Genomic DNA, 20,808 nt, shown 5'->3' with positions numbered 1-20,808 from the left:
TGCAAAAACGGCTCGTTTGGGTTGAGAAAATCCAAACGAGCCGTTTTTGCATACATATTTGTCTACTATTTTGTTTTTATAAGTAATCTTGAAAACAAATTACGCCTTCACATCTGTCGTATATCTAGTATATATTAACAAATTATTTCGCTGAATTTGACGAAGTTAAATAGTTTAGATATTGTTCACTGATCAAGTTCTCAGATCTTAAAATTTCTAATTCTTTCTTTTAGATTTCACATTGTAGTTACTCAAACGCCCGAAAGGGGGCAGGAGTGTAAAGTAGCTGTCGGAAGTGGGTTATGTTAAAGTATCGTCCAAAGACGATCGAATGTTTTTACGAAGGTCGTTGGTTTAAGGTGCTAGACGTGCGTTGCGTTTAATCATGGCCGAACAAAGGTAGGTTTTTTTTGGGGCAGGGAAAGACAGTATTTTGTTCTCCTGCTTTTTGTTTTTGTATACTTATCGTTCTATTGATATTTCTCGAAGTGTTTACAAGTTTAAAAAACTGGAAAAATAAATACATTGAGAAAAGATTACAGGTTATATCGTAATGTTACTCATATTTGTAAAACGAAACAAAAAAAAACTACAGGGAAATTGACCTGTTCAGAGGTTATATATGCACAAACGGCTCGTTTGGGTTGAGAAAATATTTTACATAGAAGAGCGAATAACGTTTCGACCTTCTTCGGTCATCGTCAGGTTAGCCAGAGATACACTTGATTCTATGTAGAAGGTCAAAGTATTGTTTAAGACAGGTGTGAACCGTGTTGTTCATAATGCAAACACCATTACAATTATTAGGTTTGTGTTGTTGTAAATAAACAGGTGTTACGTGGTGAGCTCTGTTTTTGTTGCATGTAGAACACAGAAGTACGAAGTGCACGTGGTAACTGGCGACCGGTTTGGAGCTGGGACCGACGCCAATGTGTGGCTTGTTCTTCACGATGGTCAGGGTCAGAAGTCCTCCGTTGTCAAGCTGAACAGCCTTTGGACAAATGACCATGAGCGAAACACTACGGGCAAATATGTGGTCACTGTGGCTGAAGACTTCGGTGAGGTTATTAAGGTCGAATTCTGGCGAGATTCTTACGGCTTTGGTGACGACTGGTTTTTGGACAGAATCGAAGTTCACAAACTACCAACAGAAGAGGTACATTACTATCCTGTGCACCGCTGGGTGGTTGCTAATGTCCACTACGTCATCCACGAGTTTGACTGCACGTTACCAGAAGATGACCACAATATAAAACAACGCCAGACTGAACTTGAGCGAATCAGAGACGAATATCGTATTCATTACCACGTTCCAGGTGGACCAGCACAGGTAGGAACTGTAAATATATTTATCACTTTTTAAAGTTCATGTTATTTGTGTTTATACATGTAAATTACACTATTTAATAACTTCTTAGCTTTGTTTAAAAACTTTTGTCTTCTAAAAACGTGCAGTACGCACGTGATTAACTACGTATGTTGCATTGAAATCATCAATACTTAACAGTATTTATTCTGCATTTGTTTGTTTTAAAAAAACTGTTTCTCAGGCACGTAAAATATCCACTGCAGTTAACACTAAAGACGTGTGTGTTATAACTGTGAAAATCACACTAAAGTCGTATGTCTTATAATTGCGAAGGTCACACTAAAGTCGTGTGTGTTATAATTGCGAAGGTAATACCAGAGAAGTGTGTATTATAACTGTGAAGGTAACACTAAAGACGTGTGTGTTATAACTGTGAAGGTAACACTAAAGACGTTTGTGTTATAACTGTGAAGGTAACACTAAAGACGTGTGTGTTATAACTGTGAAGGTAACACTAAAGAAGTGTGTGTTATAACTCTGAAGGTAACACTAAAGACGTGTGTATTATAACTGTGAATGTAACACTAAAGACGTGTGTGTTATAACTGTGAAGGTAACACTAAAGACGTGTGTATTATAACTGTGAAGGTAACACAAAAGAAGTGTGTGTTATAACTGTGAATGTAACACTAAAGACGTGTGTTATAACTGTGAATGTAACACTAAAGACGTGTGTTATAACTGTGAAGGTAACACTAAAAACGTGTGTATTATAACTGTTAAGGTAACACTAAAGACGTGTGTATTATAACTGTGAATGTAACACTAAAGACGTGTGTTATAACTGTGAAGGTCACACTAAAGTCGTGTGTGTTATAATTGCGAAGGTAATACCAGAGAAGTGTGTATTATAACTGTGAAGGTAACACTAAAGACGTGTGTGTTATAACTGTGAATGTAACACTAAAGACGTGTGTTATAACTGTGAAGATCACACTAAAGTCGTGTGTGTTATAACTGTGAAGATAACACTAAAGACGTGTGTGTTATAACTGTGAAGGTAACACTAAAGACGTGTGTATTATAACTGTGAAGGTAACACAAAAGAAGTGTGTGTTATAACTGTGAAGGTAACACTAAAGACGTGTGTGTTATAATTGTGAAGGTAACACTAAAGACGTGTGTGTTATAACTGTGAAGGTATCACTAAAGACGTGTGTGTTATAACTGTGAAGGTAACACTAAAGAAGTGTGTGTTATAATTGCGAAGGTAATACCAGAGAAGTGTGTATTATAACTGTGAAGGTAACACTAAAGACGTGTGTGTTATAACTGTGAAGGTAACACTAAAGACGTGTGTGTTATAACTGTGAATGTAACACTAAAGACGTGTGTTATAACTGTGAAGATCACACTAAAGTCGTGTGTGTTATAATTGCGAAGGTCACACCAAAGTCGTGTGTGTTATAATTGCGAAGGTAATACCAGAGAAGTGTGTATTATAACTGTAAAGATCACACTAAAGTCGTGTGTGTTATAATTGCGAAGGTCACACTAAAGTCGTGTGTGTTATAATTGCGAAGGTAATACCAGAGAAGTGTGTATTATAACTGTGAAGGTAACACTAAAGACGTGTGTGTTATAACTGTGAAGGTAACACTAAAGACGTGTGTGTTATAACTGTGAATGTAACACTAAAGACGTGTGTTATAACTGTGAAGATCACACTAAAGTCGTGTGTGTTATAATTGCGAAGGTCACACTAAAGTCGTGTGTGTTATAATTGCGAAGGTAATACCAGAGAAGTGTGTATTATAACTGTGAAGGTAACACTAAAGACGTGTGTGTTATAACTGTGAAGGTAACACTAAAGACGTGTGTTATAACTGTGAAGGTAACACTAAAGACGTGTGTGTTATAATTGTGAAGATAACACTAAAGACGTGTGTGTTATAACTGTAAAGGTAACACTAAAGACGTGTGTATTATAACTGTGAATGTAACACTAAAGACGTGTGTTATAACTGTGAAGGTAACACTAAAGACGTGTGTATTATAGCTGTGAATGTAACACTAAAGACGTGTGTGTTATAACTGTGAAGGTAACACTAAAGACGAGTGTGTTATAACTGTGAAGGTAACACTAAAGACGTGTGTGTTATAACTGTGAAGGTAACACTAAAGACGTGTGTGTTATAAATGTAAAGATAGCACTAAAGACGTGTGTGTTATAACTGTGAAGGTAACACTAAAGACGTGTGTGTTATAAATGTAAAGATAGCACTAAAGACGAGTGTGTTATAACTGTGAAGGTAACACTAAAGACGTGTGTGTTATAACTGTGAAGGTAACACTAAAGACGTGTGTGTTATAACTGTGAAGGTAACACTAAAGACGTGTGTATTATAACTGTGAAGGTAACACTAAAGACGTGTGTGTTATAACTGTGAAGGTAACACTAAAGACGTTTGTGTTATAACTGTGAAGGTAACACTAAAGACGTGTGTGTTATAACTGTGAAGGTAACACTAAAGACGTGTGTATTAAAACTGTGAAGGTAACACAAAAGAAGTGTGTGTTATAACTGTGAATGTAACACTAAAGACGTGTGTTATAACTGTGAATGTAACACTAAAGACGTGTGTTATAACTGTGAAGGTAACACTAAAAACGTGTGTATTATAACTGTTAAGGTAACACTAAAGACGTGTGTATTATAACTGTGAATGAAACACTAAAGACGTGTGTTATAACTGTGAAGGTCACACTAAAGTCGTGTGTGTTATAATTGCGAAGGTAATACCAGAGAAGTGTGTATTATAACTGTGAAGGTAACACTAAAGACGTGTGTGTTATAACTGTGAATGTAACACTAAAGACGTGTGTTATAACTGTGAAGATCACACTAAAGTCGTGTGTGTTATAACTGTGAAGATAACACTAAAGACGTGTGTGTTATAACTGTGAAGGTAACACTAAAGACGTGTGTATTATAACTGTGAAGGTAACACAAAAGAAGTGTGTGTTATAACTGTGAAGGTAACACTAAAGACGTGTGTGTTATAATTGTGAAGGTAACACTAAAGACGTGTGTGTTATAACTGTGAAGGTAACACTAAAGACGTGTGTGTTATAACTGTGAAGGTAACACTAAAGAAGTGTGTGTTATAATTGCGAAGGTAATACCAGAGAAGTGTGTATTATAACTGTGAAGGTAACACTAAAGACGTGTGTGTTATAACTGTGAAGGTAACACTAAAGACGTGTGTGTTATAACTGTGAATGTAACACTAAAGACGTGTGTTATAACTGTGAAGATCACACTAAAGTCGTGTGTGTTATAATTGCGAAGGTCACACTAAAGTCGTGTGTGTTATAATTGCGAAGGTAATACCAGAGAAGTGTGTATTATAACTGTGAAGATCACACTAAAGTCGTGTGTGTTATAATTGCGAAGGTCACACTAAAGTCGTGTGTGTTATAATTGCGAAGGTAATACCAGAGAAGTGTGTATTATAACCGTGAAGGTAACACTAAAGACGTGTGTGTTATAACTGTGAAGGTAACACTAAAGACGTGTGTGTTATAACCGTGAATGTAACACTAAAGACGTGTGTTATAACTGTGAAGATCACACTAAAGTCGTGTGTGTTATAATTGCGAAGGTCACACTAAAGTCGTGTGTGTTATAATTGCGAAGGTAATACCAGAGAAGTGTGTATTATAACTGTGAAGGTAACACTAAAGACGTGTGTGTTATAACTGTGAAGGTAACACTAAAGACGTGTGTGTTATAACTGTGAAGGTAACACTAAAGACGTGTGTGTTATAATTGTGAAGATAACACTAAAGACGTGTGTGTTATAACTGTAAAGGTAACACTAAAGACGTGTGTATTATAACTGTGAATGTAACACTAAAGACGTGTGTTATAACTGTGAAGGTAACACTAAAGACGTGTGTATTATAGCTGTGAATGTAACACTAAAGACGTGTGTGTTATAACTGTGAAGGTAACACTAAAGACGAGTGTGTTATAACTGTGAAGATAACACTAAAGACGTGTGTGTTATAACTGTGAAGGTAACACTAAAGACGTGTGTGTTATAAATGTGAAGGTAACACTAAAGACGTGTGTGTTATAACTGTGAAGGTAACACTAAAGACGTGTGTGTTATAAATGTAAAGATAGCACTAAAGACGAGTGTGTTATAACTGTGAAGGTAACACTAAAGACGTGTGTGTTATAACTGTGAAGGTAACACTAAAGACGTGTGTTATAACTGTGAAGGTAACACTAAAGACGTGTGTGTTATAACTGTGAAGGTAACACTAAAGACGTGTGTATTATAACTGTGAAGGTAACACTAAAGACGTGTGTGTTATAACCGTGAAGGTAACACTAAAGACGTTTGTGTTATAACCTGTGAAGGTAACACTAAAGACGTGTGTGTTATAACTGTGAAGGTAACACTAAAGACGTGTGTATTATAACCGTAAAGGTAACACTAAAGACGTGTGTGTTATAACTGTGAAGGTAACACTAAAGACGTTTGTGTTATAACTGTGAATGTAACACTAAAGACGTGTGTATTATAATTGTGAAGGTAACACTAAAGACGAGTGTGTTATAACTGTGAAGGTAACACTAAAGACGTGTGTGTTATAACTGTGAAGGTAACACTAAAGACGTGTGTGTTATAACTGTGAAGGTAACACTAAAGACGTGTGTGTTATAACTGTGAATGTAACACTAAAGACGTGTGTGTTATAACTGTGAAGGTAACACTAAAGACGTGTGTGTTATAACTGTGAAGGTAACACTAAAGACGTGTGTGTTATAACTGTGAAGGTAACACTAAAGACGTGTGTGTTATAACTGTGAAGGTAACACTAAAGACGTGTGTATTATAACTGTGAAGGTAACACTAAAGACGTGTGTGTTATAACTGTGAAGGTAACACTAAAGACGTTTGTGTTATAACTGTGAAGGTAACACTAAAGACGTTTGTGTTATAACTGTGAAGGTAACACTAAAGACGTTTGTGTTATAACTGTGAAGGTAACACTAAAGACGTGTGTGTTATAACTGTGAAGGTAACACTAAAGACGTGTGTGTTATAACTGTGAAGGTAACACTAAAGACGTGTGTGTTATAACTGTGAATGTAACACTAAAGACGTGTGTGTTATAACTGTGAAGATAACACTAAAGACGTGTGTGTGATAACTGTGAAGATAACACTAAAGACGAGTGTGTTATAACTGTGAAGGCAACACTAAAGACGAGTGTGTTATAACTGTGAAGGCAACACTAAAGACGAGTGTGTTATAACTGTGAAGGCAACACTAAAGACGTGTGTGTTATAACTGTGAAGGTAACACTAAACACGTGTGTGTTATAACTGTGAAGGTAACACTAAACACGTGTGTGTTATAACTGTGAAGATAACACTGAAGACGTGTGTATTATAACTGTAAATGGTTAAAAATTCAGAGTTTTGAAATCGTATTTTGAACATCCGGACTGGTGGAAGAAGACAAAAAGAGTTTCCTTCGAATGGCAACTACCAGAAGCAACTACTTCTGGTAGAGCCTTGTTTCCTAGGTAGTCTATCGTCCAGCAACTACTTCTGACAGATCCTTGTTTCCTTGGTAGTCTGTAGTCCAACAACTACTTCTGACAGAGCCTTGTTTCCTAGGTAGTCTGTCGTCCAGCAACTACTTCTGACAGATCCTTGTTTCCTAGGTTGTCTGTCGTCCAGCAACTACTTCTGACAGAGCCTTGTTTCCTAGGTAGTCTGTCGTCCAACAACTACTTCTGACAGAGCCTTGTTTCCTAGGTAGTCTGTCGTCCAGCAACTACTTCTGACAGTGCCTTGTTTCCTTGGTAGTCTGTCGTCCAGCAACTACTTCTGACAGAGCCTTGTTTCCTTGGTAGTCTGTCGTCCAACAACTACTTCTGACAGAGCCTTGTTTTCTAGGTAGTCTGTCGTCCAGCAACTATTTCTGACAGAGCCTTGTTTCCTAGGTAGTCTGTCGTCCAACAACTATTTCTGACAGAGCCTTGTTTCCTAGGTAGTCTGTCGTCCAACAACTACTTCTGACAGAGCCTTGTTTCCTAGGTAGTCTGTAGTCCAACAACTACTTCTGACAGAGCCTTGTTTCCTAGGTGGTCTGTGATCCAACAACTACTTCTGACAGAGCCTTGTTTCCTTGGTAGTCTGTCGTCCAACAACTACTTCTGACAGAGCTTTGTTTACTAGGTAGTCTGTCGTCCAGCAACTACTTCTGACAGAGCCTTGTTTCCTAGGTAGTCTGTAGTCCAACAACTACTTCTGACAGAGCCTTGTTTCCTAGGTAGTCTGTAGTCCAACAACTACTTCTGACAGAGCCTTGCTTCCTAGGTGGTCTGTGATCCAACAACTACTTCTGACAGAGCCTTGTTTCCTAGGTAGTCTGTCGTCCAACAACTACTTCTGACAGTGCCTTGTTTCCTAGGTAGTCTGTGATCCAACAACTACTTCTGACAGAGCCTTGTTTCCTAGGTAGTCTGTAGTCCAACAACTACTTCTGACAGAGCCTTGTTTCCTAGGTAGTCTGTGATCCAACAACTACTTCTGACAGAGCCTTGTTTCCTTGGTAGTCTGTCGTCCAACAACTACTTCTGACAGAGCCTTGTTTCCTAGGTAGTCTCTGATCCAACAACTACTTCTGACAGAGCCTTGTTTTCTTGGTAGTCTGTCGTCCAACAACTACTTCTGACAGAGCCTTGTTTCCTAGGTAGTCTGTAGTCCAACAACTACTTCTGACAGAGCCTTGTTTCCTAGGTGGTCTGTGATCCAACAACTACTTCTGACAGAGCCTTGTTTCCTTGATAGTCTGTCGTCCAACAACTACTTCTGACAGAGCCTTGTTTCCTAGGTAGTCTGTAGTCCAACAACTACTTCTGACAGAGCCTTGTTTCCTAGGTAGTCTGTGATCCAACAACTACTTCTGACAGAGCCTTGTTTCCTTGGTAGTCTGTAGTCCAACAACTACTTCTGACAGAGCCTTGTTTCCTAGGTGGTCTGTGATCCAACAACTACTTCTGACAGAGCCTTGTTTCCTTGATAGTCTGTCGTCCAACAACTACTTCTGACAGAGCCTTGTTTCCTAGGTAGTCTGTAGTCCAACAACTACTTCTGACAGAGCCTTGTTTCCTAGGTAGTCTGTGATCCAACAACTACTTCTGACAGAGCCTTGTTTCCTAGGTAGTCTGTAGTCCAACAACTACTTCTGACAGAGCCTTGTTTCCTAGGTGGTCTGTGATCCAACAACTACTTCTGACAGAGCCTTGTTTCCTTGGTAGTCTGTCGTCCAACAACTACTTCTGACAGAGCTTTGTTTACTAGGTAGTCTGTCGTCCAGCAACTACTTCTGACAGAGCCTTGTTTCCTTGGTAGTCTGTAGTCCAACAACTACTTCTGACAGAGCCTTGTTTCCTAGGTGGTCTGTGATCCAACAACTACTTCTGACAGAGCCTTGTTTCCTTGATAGTCTGTCGTCCAACAACTACTTCTGACAGAGCCTTGTTTCCTAGGTAGTCTGTAGTCCAACAACTACTTCTGACAGAGCCTTGTTTCCTAGGTAGTCTGTGATCCAACAACTACTTCTGACAGAGCCTTGTTTCCTAGGTAGTCTGTAGTCCAACAACTACTTCTGACAGAGCCTTGTTTCCTAGGTGGTCTGTGATCCAACAACTACTTCTGACAGAGCCTTGTTTCCTTGGTAGTCTGTCGTCCAACAACTACTTCTGACAGAGCTTTGTTTACTAGGTAGTCTGTCGTCCAGCAACTACTTCTGACAGAGCCTTGTTTCCTAGGTAGTCTGTCGTCCAACAACTACTTTTGACAGAGCCTTGTTTCCTAGGTAGTCTGTGATCCAACAACTACTTCTGACAGAGCCTTGTTTCCTAGGTAGTCTGTCGTCCAACAACTACTTCTGACAGAGCCTTGTTTCCTAGGTAGTCTGTCGTCCAACAACTACTTCTGACAGAGCTTTGTTTACTGGGTAGTCTGTCGTCCAGCAACTACTTCTGACAGAGCCTTGTTTCCTAGGTAGTCTGTCGTCCAACAACTACTTCTGACAGAGCCTTGTTTCCTTGATAGTCTGTCGTCCAACAACTACTTCTGACAGAGCCTTGTTTCCTAGGTAGTCTGTCGTCCAACAACTACTTCTGACAGAGCCTTGTTTACTTGGTAGTCTGTCGTCCAACAACTACTTCTGACAGAGCCTTGTTTACTAGGTTGTCTGTCGTCCAGCAACTACTTCTGACAGAGCCTTGTTTCCTTTCGTTTGAGGCACTTCCGTTTTATTTATGAAAACGAAGTATCACAGGTTTGCCAGGTATCTCTCTCTCTCACCCATACACACACGCATAATGTATATCAACTTTCTTCTGATGTGTCTATTGTTTAAATTGAGTGCACGCAATGTGTTACAGATTTTACGAATAGGTAACCCCCAGTATGCATATTAGCTATCTTTGAGTACGTTTATTTTTTGTTTAAGTGTCAGAAAATACACTAGACTTTCGTGACAGTGGGTTTGTCTTCGCTTCTTTATTTTTCAGTGTTATGAGTTTTTTATTTCGTCCTATTCAAACTTAATTAATGCCATCCGTGACGCATGCCATCTTGCAACGCTTCAAATATTCTTTAACAATTAAAATACAAAATTAAACCGTGTTTAATATAACTATCTAATATTAATGCTTAAAGTTTGTTTTTAGTGCATACTACATAATAGCTTTGTACATCGCGGTTATTGAAACCCATTTTTAGACTTTCCGCTTAATCAAACGGGGAGTAATATTTATAAGTTTGAAACGCTTGGCCTTAAGTTTTGAACTTCTTGGGCGTTGCTTAAAAACGACCTCACGCGGAGTTATTTGATTAAATAATTAATTGTATATTTTCTAAATGAATTGTGTACTTTGTAAATGATATAAATATTCCAATCTAATTTAAGTGTGGCAGAAATTTAAAGAAAACCATTAAGTGTAAATATACGCATATATGATAAAGTTATTGAAAAAATATGGCCTTTTGAAATATTCCAAAGGTGGCGCGGTAGATCGTTAGCCTTAGTTTGACTCGAACATTTAGTTTAGTCATCCGTGAAGGTTATCGATTTTTAGTAGAAGCGTCAACGTCATGACAAATCAGTGATTTGACACGATGAAAATACCCTATTTATATGCAAAAACGGGCGATATAATGTGACAGTCAATCCCACTATTTCTTGGTAAAAGAGTAGTCCAAGAGTTGGCGGTGGGTGGTGATGACTAACTGCCTTCCATCTAGTCTTACACTGCTAAATTAGGGACGGCTAGCGCGGATAGCCCTCTAGTAGCTTTGCGCGAAATTACAAAAACAGAAACAAACAAACTGATGATCATAACTGGAGAATTACTAAACATGAAGGTTCCGGCATGGCCAGGTGGTTACGTCGCTCGACTCGTTATCTGAAGGTCGCAGGTTCGAATCCCTTTCAACATTGGTGGCGTTATTATGTTACGATCAATCCCATTATCCGTTGGCAAAAAAGTAGCCCAAGAGTTGGCGGCAGGCGGTAATGACTAGTTGCCTTCCCTATTGTCTTACACTGCTAAATTATTGACGGCTAGCGCAGAAAATCGTCCTGTAGCTTTGCGCGAAATTAAACAAATAAACTGAACACGAAACAAGAAACGTTGTTTCTAAGTCAAGTCTTCGGGCATCATTAGTACCCACTTGACAGTTTAACCAAAGTCCATTACAACTGTGGATCACACAACACCCCTTTTGTGTACCTAAACTAATCCTGTAATGTTCTGAACACATAGATATGATAAGCGGGTGCCTTTCTTATTGTAAGAAAACTGATAAAGCCGTGCTTTTCTTAATGTCTCGGTATGAAAAACTCGAGTCTTTCATGACACATCTGTATCGTAAGCCCGAGCATTTTATAATATAACAATGTCATAAGACTGTGTTTTTCATAACATAACAGTGTATCAAGTCTGTGACTTTCCTAATAAAACGGTGTAAGAGTTCTTTCTACTCCGAACTTGTTTAAATATAATACAGTAAAATGAAAAACAAAAAACATGTACATTGAATATTGCACTATATTGTACAGGTGGCGCCCTTCCGCGTGAACTTGCTAAAAGACAGCCAATGGTATAGGAATCTCAATACGCAATACTAAGTCCAAATTGTTAGATGTAGACTGTTGTAAAACGTTTCTTACAGGAATTCAGACATGCGCATTGTGAGTTTTTGTTCTCGGCCGGTATAAAGAACGGAAGTCAATGTATGCCGCGTCTCCGACTGTAAATACACGTATGTTGAATTTATTTTAAAACAGAGCCATGTAACAATTTTACAGTTGTAACATAAGTAAGTATAGAACATGTATTATACGTGTATATCATTTTGTGGTTTATTAACAAATCTGAATAATAAATATAAATATTTCTCAAAACAAAATGGCAGCCATTTTTACTCATGATTTCAACATTAATGTGTGATATTTTTGGATGTATAAAAATTCCCCAAAATCAAACGGACAAGTCTCGCAGAATAATGGGGAAAGGGGTCATGTAAAAAATGTAACTCAGAGTGAAACTGTAGTCTTTGGGTTTGACTGAGGTGTTAAAGACAGAGACTGGACAGTGTGTGATAAGAATGTAAAGCAATCTTAAATTATTCATACAAAAAGGTAAATCTAGTGTCTACGGAAGGGCAGAGTCTTTGTTTGGGGTTTGAGAAGTCTTAAAGATATATGATGGGAAGTGGTATAAACATTTGTGAATAACTATTCCAGAGTGAGAAACCATTGTACTATCTTAGGGAGCATGCGCTACTTACGTCACTGTTAATAATTTCCATCGAAAAAAAAGAGTTTGTATCCTTAAGGTATCACATGACCCGCCAGCGGAAAATGTTATTGTCTCTGTTTCCGTTGTGTTCCATTATGAAGAAATATTTTTCACAAGGTGTAAGTGATACCATAGGTGAATGACCCAGAACAATAGGCAACTAGTTCAAAACAGAATTTAGCTACTTCCTTTATCAATGTTGCATCAAAATGTTACAAACTCCAACTGTAATAGTAAATATATTCAACCAGTTCTGTGTAGTTGTGTTCTTCATTTTGATCATGGATGCAATCTCTACATTCTTTAATTCCGAAATTCAGGTTTCTAGCTAAAACTAGCAGTCGGGTATAAATATGTAGCTGTATGACCAACGCCAAATTATCCTCCACAGTACACTTAAAGCCATACAAAAAATCTCCAATGGGTAAAGAACCAGTAATATTGATGTTGCAGTCCTTAGCTAGTTATAGTATGAGCTGATGTGTTATAATTACAAACTTACTTTTCATTTGTCCTCTGGTGAGTCAGCGGTAAGTTTATGGACTTACATTGCTAAAATTTTAGTTTCGATCCCCGCGGTGGATACAGAGCAGATAATTTTATGCTAAAACAGCAACAATACTCCCCTATATTTAGATTCAACGTTCATATTATCTAGTAGTACACACATCGTCGTAGTTTCAATAAAGCTCTTAATATTTTTTGCTAAAAAACAATTGTCAGTCGTGTTTTAAATAAACTTAACCGCTCTGTGTGGACTCTGACGAAAAGAGGCAGTCATTTAAAGCCCTGGATACAAGTGTAATAACCAACAATGGTATACATGTTTGACTTTATATTAATATTATTTTAAAACAAATGAACTATGTGCTGTTTGTTTATTGTTGAAATTTATCGCCAGAAAGTCACAGACACCTACTATAAAGAATCCTAATTTTCCATATATAAAAGCCTCACTAAAATCTTTTCCGAAATTGTAGCCATAAATACCACTGCTTCGGTTTTGTGGACACAATCCACCATTGAACATTTTGGAAACATCCGGAACTTGCTTACCCTGCATATAATCAGTAAACGTTACTTAATACTAGAGTTGTTACACGTACTATCTTTTGTTCAGTGTTGGAAGGTTAATATATATATGAACTACAAGCTCACTTGTAAACGAGATTTCACGGACACAAATATTTCATTAAACTCCTTTCTTCTACAGATACAGCGCACCCAATTCGTGCAACTTCATTTCTTTAGTTCTTTAACATCTTGTTTTTATCCCAAAGCTACAAAATTGTGTATCTGTGCCTCCACTAACGCACGGAATCGATCCCCGGATTTAGTATTGTAGTCCGGAATCTTAACTTTCCAAGCCTTGGGGTCCGCATTCTAAGATTTCATTTGAAAATGTGAACTGCTAAACAATGCTATCCACAAAATGGCAATGGGAGGCGTGGGGGGGGTACGAGGACTAATTCCTTGTAGGAAATTTATTTGAGGGGGAAGGAAAACCGAGAGTCACCAGAAAGAAACAATGCTTGAAATAAATGTAAATAAACGACTAATAATCTCATTTTTCTTAACCTCTATGTTTGTTTGTTTTGAATTAAGCACAAAGCTGCATAATGGACTATCTATGCTCTGCCCACCGAGAGTATAGAAACCCGATTTCTAGCGGCGTTTTCTTAGTCGCACAAATGTATTTAAAGTTTCAGTTATGACGAAGAAGACCCTCGGTATGTTCCAAACGATGAAGTAAATACGATATCAACACACTTGAACATGAAAAAAAGAAAAGTTTTGACTTGTCGCCGACAGGAAAGGTGTGCTCCAGTTCATCCAAATTTGGTTGGTTGGTCAGTTCAGTTACCAAGCTAAGAGGGTAATGGAAGACTCTTCGTGATGACGAGAAACCCACTTGAGGTAAAAACGTATCCTCCAGATGAGTGGTATGGATAATAGCACTTTAATTAGAATAAAGTACAGAATGACGTTTCAACCTTTTCAGGTCATCTTCCACGAAACGTTGTGGAAGTGCTAAAACCCATACCAGCCATCTGGATAATACAATGGAAGCCTGCTGCTATTAATGAACGTCATGTGTGGATCTTAACTTGAGTAGAATGTTTCCAGAAACAACACGAACACGTGGATAGTGTTCCTAAACGTTCGTTCGAAACTCCTGTAAATACAAGAGTCTCGAGTCCTGTCATCCGTTTTATTGACGTATAAATTGCTAATATTTCGAATCCCCTGGTCGGAGCTGTCAGGTTTAAAATCTGTTTATAAACTGAAGTTGAGACTCTCCTTGAACTCCTAAATACTTACTTAAAATAGATGAATTAATTAACGATGTTAAAGTGAGGGGGAAGGATCCCCCTTATTGCTTGACGTCTGGTAGCACCAAGTCGATACTAGTTTACCTTGTCACCTTGTTAACTTTGAGTGACTTGCATATACGTATCCCATACTTGATTTTACCTTTAAAATGTTCCGGAAATATCTTGTCATGCTTATACGAAACATGATCATAGCACGTGGCTATGCATGATTAAACGCATTTAGTTTTTAACCAGTTAAATAACTGAGTTTTATCAGGTAATTCAACAAGAACTGTATGAATTATCACAGGTTTGTTTGTTTTGAATTTAGAGTAAAGCTACGCGAGGGCAAACTGCGCTAGTCGTTCCTAATTTAGCAGTGTAAGGCAACTAGTCATCACCACCCACCGCCAACTCTTGGGCTACCTTTTTATCAACGAATAGTGGAATTACCCGTTACATTATAACGCCCTCGCGGCTGAAAGGGCAAGCATGTTTGGTGCGACGGGGATTCGAACCTGCGACCCTCAGATTACGAGTCGAGTGCCTTAACCGCCTGGTCATGCCGGAGCCCTAACTTGGTTGGATAGATGAATTACGTTACATAATTAGACAAGAAATGCATGGTTTATTTTCAGCTTCAGTCGCACACTGTCTTTATTCTTGACATGTGCAGCACAAAGGAAAAGTGAAAGGTAAATTAAAACTGTCCACTCTTAACCTCTAAATGTGCCCTCTGGTGGCTCGGCAGGAACTTTGAATACTAATAATTCTAAAAATCGGGTTCTGACACCCGTAGTGGAGCAGGACAGATCGTTCTATGATTAACAAAAAACAATGAAACTTTTAAGTTAGGTTCAGTGACACAAGAAGGATTGCTCACCACACTCGTGTCAGACCGCTTTGGGCAGCAAACGGAGCATCGGTCAGTTTCCCACTTTGTGTGTCTTTTGTGAGAACAGAAAGTATATGACATCATGTTGATTATAAGCTGAGTAAATAACAGACCACCACCTTTATTGCATGCTACCTTCCATATGGACTGTTCAGTGATGATGTGCATATATTTACTCAGTGGTATTCCAGTCACGAAATATGATCGATTTTTCCAGAGACGGGAAGACAGGAGAAACAAACTGGATAAAAGTGTCTGGCTATCAGTATGACCGCAGCGAACAACACGTTTCATCAGTAGAACGTTTCAGTGACTCGTAATTACTGACAGAGTGAGTCCTCGTAAGAACTGTGTCATTACGAAATATTTGAATAATCCCTAGTGAGCGAGTGTATGTGTGTTTTTATAGTAAAGCCACATCGGGCCATCTGCTGAGCCCACTGAGGGGAATCGAACCCCTGATTTTAGCGTTGTAAGTCTGTAGACTTACCGCTGTACTAGCGGGGGGTCTTAGTGAACGAAGACGTCATTTTGTTACAGGAATCTGAGTAGCTACATTCAGGGTGTGTAGTTCAATCAGGTCAGATGACCTCAGACTCGGGGAAAATTATCTCTGTTATTTTATTACAAATTTCCATATTTTTGGTTTGTGTAATTTTGACCGAAATAATAAAACGTTCTTTGCTGTTAAAAGTTGTATACCTGAGAATGATCGAACCAGTGATTAAAAAGTGGTGCCTGTTTCCTTACTTTAAAATGTAATAAAATGATACATATAGGCAGTGAGTAAACCCTAACTTAGAACTTCTTAGCCGTCCCTAATTCTTCTGGACTAGAGGAAAAGCAACCAGTCATCATCACCCACCGCCAAATCTTGAGCTACTCTTTTGCCAATGAATAGTGGGATTGACCGTTACTTTATAAAGCCCCCACGGCTTAAAGGGCGAGCATGTTTGGTGCTACGGGGATTCGAACCCGCGACCCTCAGATTACGAGGCTTAACCATCTGGTTATGCCAGGACCTTCATGTTTAGTAATTCTCCAGTTTCAGGAAGCTCCACTCCTCATCAGTAGCCCTGGAAAGGATCAGTTTGAAACAAATAAGATTAGGTTTCATATATTGGTGTAAGGTCTGTTATATGCACAGTGTTTTAAGATGTATTTTACCCCCACAACGATCATATAACCAAATATAGGAGAACACAAAACATAAATGCTACTGTATTATTATTATTTTAAACAGATTATCAGGTGAATTATTCTCGAAAATGAATTAATAGCGCCTGTTCTGAACATTTAAAAAATTCCTACATAAATACAGGATCACTGTGTTCGCAAAATTCATCTTAAAACACCATACATAAATAGTGAATGTAAGAGCAGCTCTTCGCGTTGTTCCGAAACTGTCATGAAAGCACGTCATCCTGTTGAAGATACGTGACTGTCACGTGATAAACAGATGCTTCGCAGGCCCTATTGCATAACGGGGCGAAAGGGTTAAGTAATACGACGGCTAATCTGAGAGAAGTGTTTTCTAGTTTCATTAGGCAGTGGGAAGTGAATGGATTAATTGAAGACGTTCTGTTGACACGATGGGCTATCAACTCCACGTTTTTAATGCTTCTATGAGTTAACTGTAAAACCTTGAAAAACTATTATATCTAACCAAGGTGACATTTTGAATGACGTTTTGTAAGTGGATAAGAAGTAATCCATAAAAGGAAGTAAGATTCTAAGGAGGTTAGACGAGTTCGTTGATTGGTTGTTCTTATATGCAAAACTACTCGACGAGCTAATTATATGTGGTCTGCTGAACACGGATCGAAATCGGGCCCGGCATGGCCAGGTGATTGGGGGGCTGGGCGCGTAAGATGAGGGTCGCGGGTTCGAATCCCCGTCCCACCAAACATGCTGGCTTTTTTAGTTGTGAGAGCGTTATAATGTTCGATCAATCCCACTATTCGTTGGTAAAAGAATAGCCTAAGAGTTGATGGGGGGGGGTGATAAGGTGCCTTCCCTGTAGTCTTATACTGCTAAATTAAGAACGGTTAGCGCAGATAGCCGTGGTTTAGCTTTGCACGAAATTAAAAACCAAACAAAGGGATCACAATCAGATTTTTATCATCTGAGACAATGTTGAGCCACTGTGGAGTGTATCGACCTTTATTATTGTCTTTACGCACACGTCCAGAAGACTGTTCATCTAGACTGCATTAATTACTGTGTAGAATTTATAAAGACATTTTTGTAGAAATGAAACAATGTAGTTATTACTTTATTTAACGCTTTCGTTCCTAAGCCTATTTTATCGATACTTTCCAGGGTCCCAGTAGTCATTTTACAATCACTTGTTTTCAGGAAGAGTTTATATGTAGCTGTGTCCCAGCCAATAAGTGGCCCTTTAAAAAGAAAATAGAGCACGACTCACTGGTGGGTCGTGTGGAGCCGACATATTAATCTTCCTTTATTGAAGGATTATGAATTCGAGTGTCCATGGTTCGAGTACTGTTACTTTAAAATCACTCTTTGGATATTGAGACCATGAATGCTTTGTGAAAGTGGTGTTCATGTTTTAACTATTTGATTCTCCCCAGGTGGTACAGCGGTAAGTCTTCGGATTTACAATCTTAAAAATAGAAGTTCGATTTTTCTAGGTGGAAACAGCAGCTAGCCCAGTGTGGCTCTGTTATAAAAAGACGCACGTTATTCGATTAAATTAGCCCAAGAACTGGAGGTGAATTCTGTTGGCTAGTTGTCTGCTTTTTAATCCATCAATTCAAAATTAGGGTTATTGAAGATGGCTGTTGGGTGGCCTTCAAGACAATATTTAAAGTGAATTAAAACTAGTTTGTTGCTGTTGTTTCCACAGCTTGTGTTCCAAAATTTCAAAAGTCGCAAATAGTTGAGTAAGGGAAACGTTAGCAGGGGTACCACCTGAATATTCAGACTTGTATTATAGTTATATTAAATATACGTATCTGTGGTCCAATTGTGATGACTCATTGTGTAACATCTTCCTCAATTACGATAACTGAGAACTTCCTTATATGTGTGTTTGTGTCATCAGACACTTTCGTCGTCAGATAAATCTTAAAAAATAAGTCTACGTTAACACACTCATCAACGAGGTATTTTTGTTGTTGTTGACTTAAACACCACTGGTCTTAACCACTAGCGATTAACCACAAGTGGTTAATCACGTACATTTGCAGCTTCATGAATACCTATTAATGTTTAGAAGCTACGATTAGCTGTAAGAGGCCAAATTAGGCTGGCTAAAAATAGAGTAACCAATCAAGTTAACCACAATGTGAGATGTATAACAAAACAACAGCTGGGTTTATTCGTATAGCACTTAGACGAATTTTAAATGAACGTGCTGACATATATGAGATAATTTAAGCCATCTTTGTCCTACTTATTAATTTTCTAGAGCAGCCCTGTAATTATTTTATTACGGTATTTATTTGTTTTAGCCTAATAGCAGTGTGCAGAGAAACGTGAATGTATTACTGAATATATAACACAGACCAGCAGCATCCGAGGAAATGGAAGAAACTCTACACAATTTGCGAAATTTAATACTGAGTTAAGATATAATTATTTTCACTCAATTTCTAAGCCAAACAGACCAATTAAAACACTTGACCAGAAAAGATGTTCTTTCGTCTGTAGAAATACTGTCATTCCATCAATAAAATATTACTTTATATTCCAAAAACTCGTTTAAAATGATAAGTGAGTACCATCCAAAGATGGCTCAATCAAAGTACGTCATTTTTACCAAACCTAACGTATAAAAGAATGTGAAATGAAATTTCAATACTGTGCCTTTTTGCCTGGTTGTGATTACATTTTAGTTTACAATATATTTTTCGACAATTAAAATACAAAGTAGACGAATAAATGGTTTTAAAACTGTCTTTCCATGAATACTTTCTCGTGATTATTACAACGAATTAAAGTACACTTTGCTTCATTGGAGAACAGTATTGAATAAAACTCAATCTGAAGAAAAACACGTTAACTTTCATTTTTTACCAGTTTCGCATCTTTAGGTGTTCCGACAGTTTGTTTATTTGTTTGTAATTAAGCAAAAAAACTACACAATGAGCAATCTGTGCTCTGCCCACCATAGGTATCGAAACCAGGTTTCTAGCGGTGTGAGTCCTCAGATATTCTGCTGTGCTACTGAGGGAAGGTGGTGTGTTCCGACAGATAATAGATATAAGATAAAACACAAAAACCAGAACGACGTGGATGTTCTGTGTTCGTTCGTTAAGTTAAATCAATATACAGACTTGTTTTATCATATGTGATATTGAGGTTTTTTGTTTATTTTATTTTTTTACTGGAAGAAACATCTGAAAATACAAAACCGGGGTAAGAAATAAAAATAAATAAACGAATTTGTCTTTTTTTATGTTTTTCTTGCATGTATTTTCGTGATTCAAAGTAACTACTTGTTAATTATAGAAACGTCTCACCAGCTTAAAAATTCAAGTCGTTTTTTCTTACTTTCAAACATTGTGGGCTCGGCATGACCAGGTGGGTTAAGGCGTTCGACTCGTAATCCAAGGGTTGCGGGTTCGAATCCCCGTCACACCAAGCATGCTCACCCTTTCAGCCGTGGGGGCGTTATAATGTTACGGCCAATCCCACTATTCGTTGGTAAAAGAGTAGCCCAAGTGTTGGCGGTGGGTGGTGATGACTAGCTGCCTTCTCTCTAGTCGTACACTGCTAAATTAGGGACGGCTAGCGCAGATAGCTCTTGTGTATCTTTGCGCGAAATTAAAAAAAGCAAACAAACAATCAAACACTGTGATTTACAGCGCTAGAAACCAGGTTTGAATACCCGTGTTGGGCATTCAAAAAACTGTATAAATAACATCTCTGTACCTTTTACTTATCCCTAATATGTAACATGTTAAATTTTATCGGTGCAATAAAAATAATCTATTGCATGGATCGCAAACTTTGTGGGTTAGCAGTAGGTTTACGAAATACTATTTTGAACTCTGGGTTCGAATCCCTCTAACCGAATATGTTTGTTGTTTCAGCAGTGGGGACGTTATGATTTTCGATCTATCCCAATAATAATTGGTAAAAATAAGAGTAGCCCAAAACGTGGCGGTGGGCGTTGTTGACTAATTACCATCCCTCTAGTCTTTTACTGATAAATTAGGGACAGTTAGCTGGAGAGCCCTTATCGCGAAATTCAAAACAAAAGTAAAAATAACGTAATAAACAAAATGAGAATACAAACAAGAAACAATTAAGACTGGACATTATTCTAAATCAGCTTTAAAGTTGGAGGAGGATGTTCTGGTATTGGACATTATTGTTAGCAAAACGGGCTGCGGATCGATAGGGCCAGAGTTTGA

At 38.1% G+C, this 20,808-nt stretch overlaps 1 protein-coding gene across 10 annotated transcripts in view; it reads left to right on the top strand.

Annotated features, from left to right (window-relative positions):
- Positions 1 to 256: 256 nt before the first annotated feature.
- The window catches only part of LOC143228773 (allene oxide synthase-lipoxygenase protein-like), a 141,841-nt gene continuing 121,289 nt past the window's right edge, over positions 257 to 20,808 (top strand). For 7 of the 10 annotated variants that reach the window (XM_076460119.1, XM_076460116.1, XM_076460118.1 and 4 more), the window contains exons 1-2: positions 257 to 399; positions 868 to 1,339. In XM_076460119.1, the coding sequence (XP_076316234.1) occupies positions 386 to 399; positions 868 to 1,339 (486 nt within the window). In that variant the 5' untranslated portion in view covers positions 257 to 385. The remainder of the gene's footprint in view (positions 400 to 867; positions 1,340 to 20,808) is intronic. The other 3 variants (XM_076460113.1, XM_076460122.1, XM_076460117.1) reach the window with 1 other exon arrangement.

The sequence above is a fragment of the Tachypleus tridentatus genome, chromosome 10 (genome assembly GCF_004210375.1).
Source record: "Tachypleus tridentatus isolate NWPU-2018 chromosome 10, ASM421037v1, whole genome shotgun sequence".
NCBI lineage: Eukaryota > Metazoa > Arthropoda > Merostomata > Xiphosura > Limulidae > Tachypleus > Tachypleus tridentatus.
This window is presented reverse-complemented; position numbering and strand designations above follow the sequence as displayed.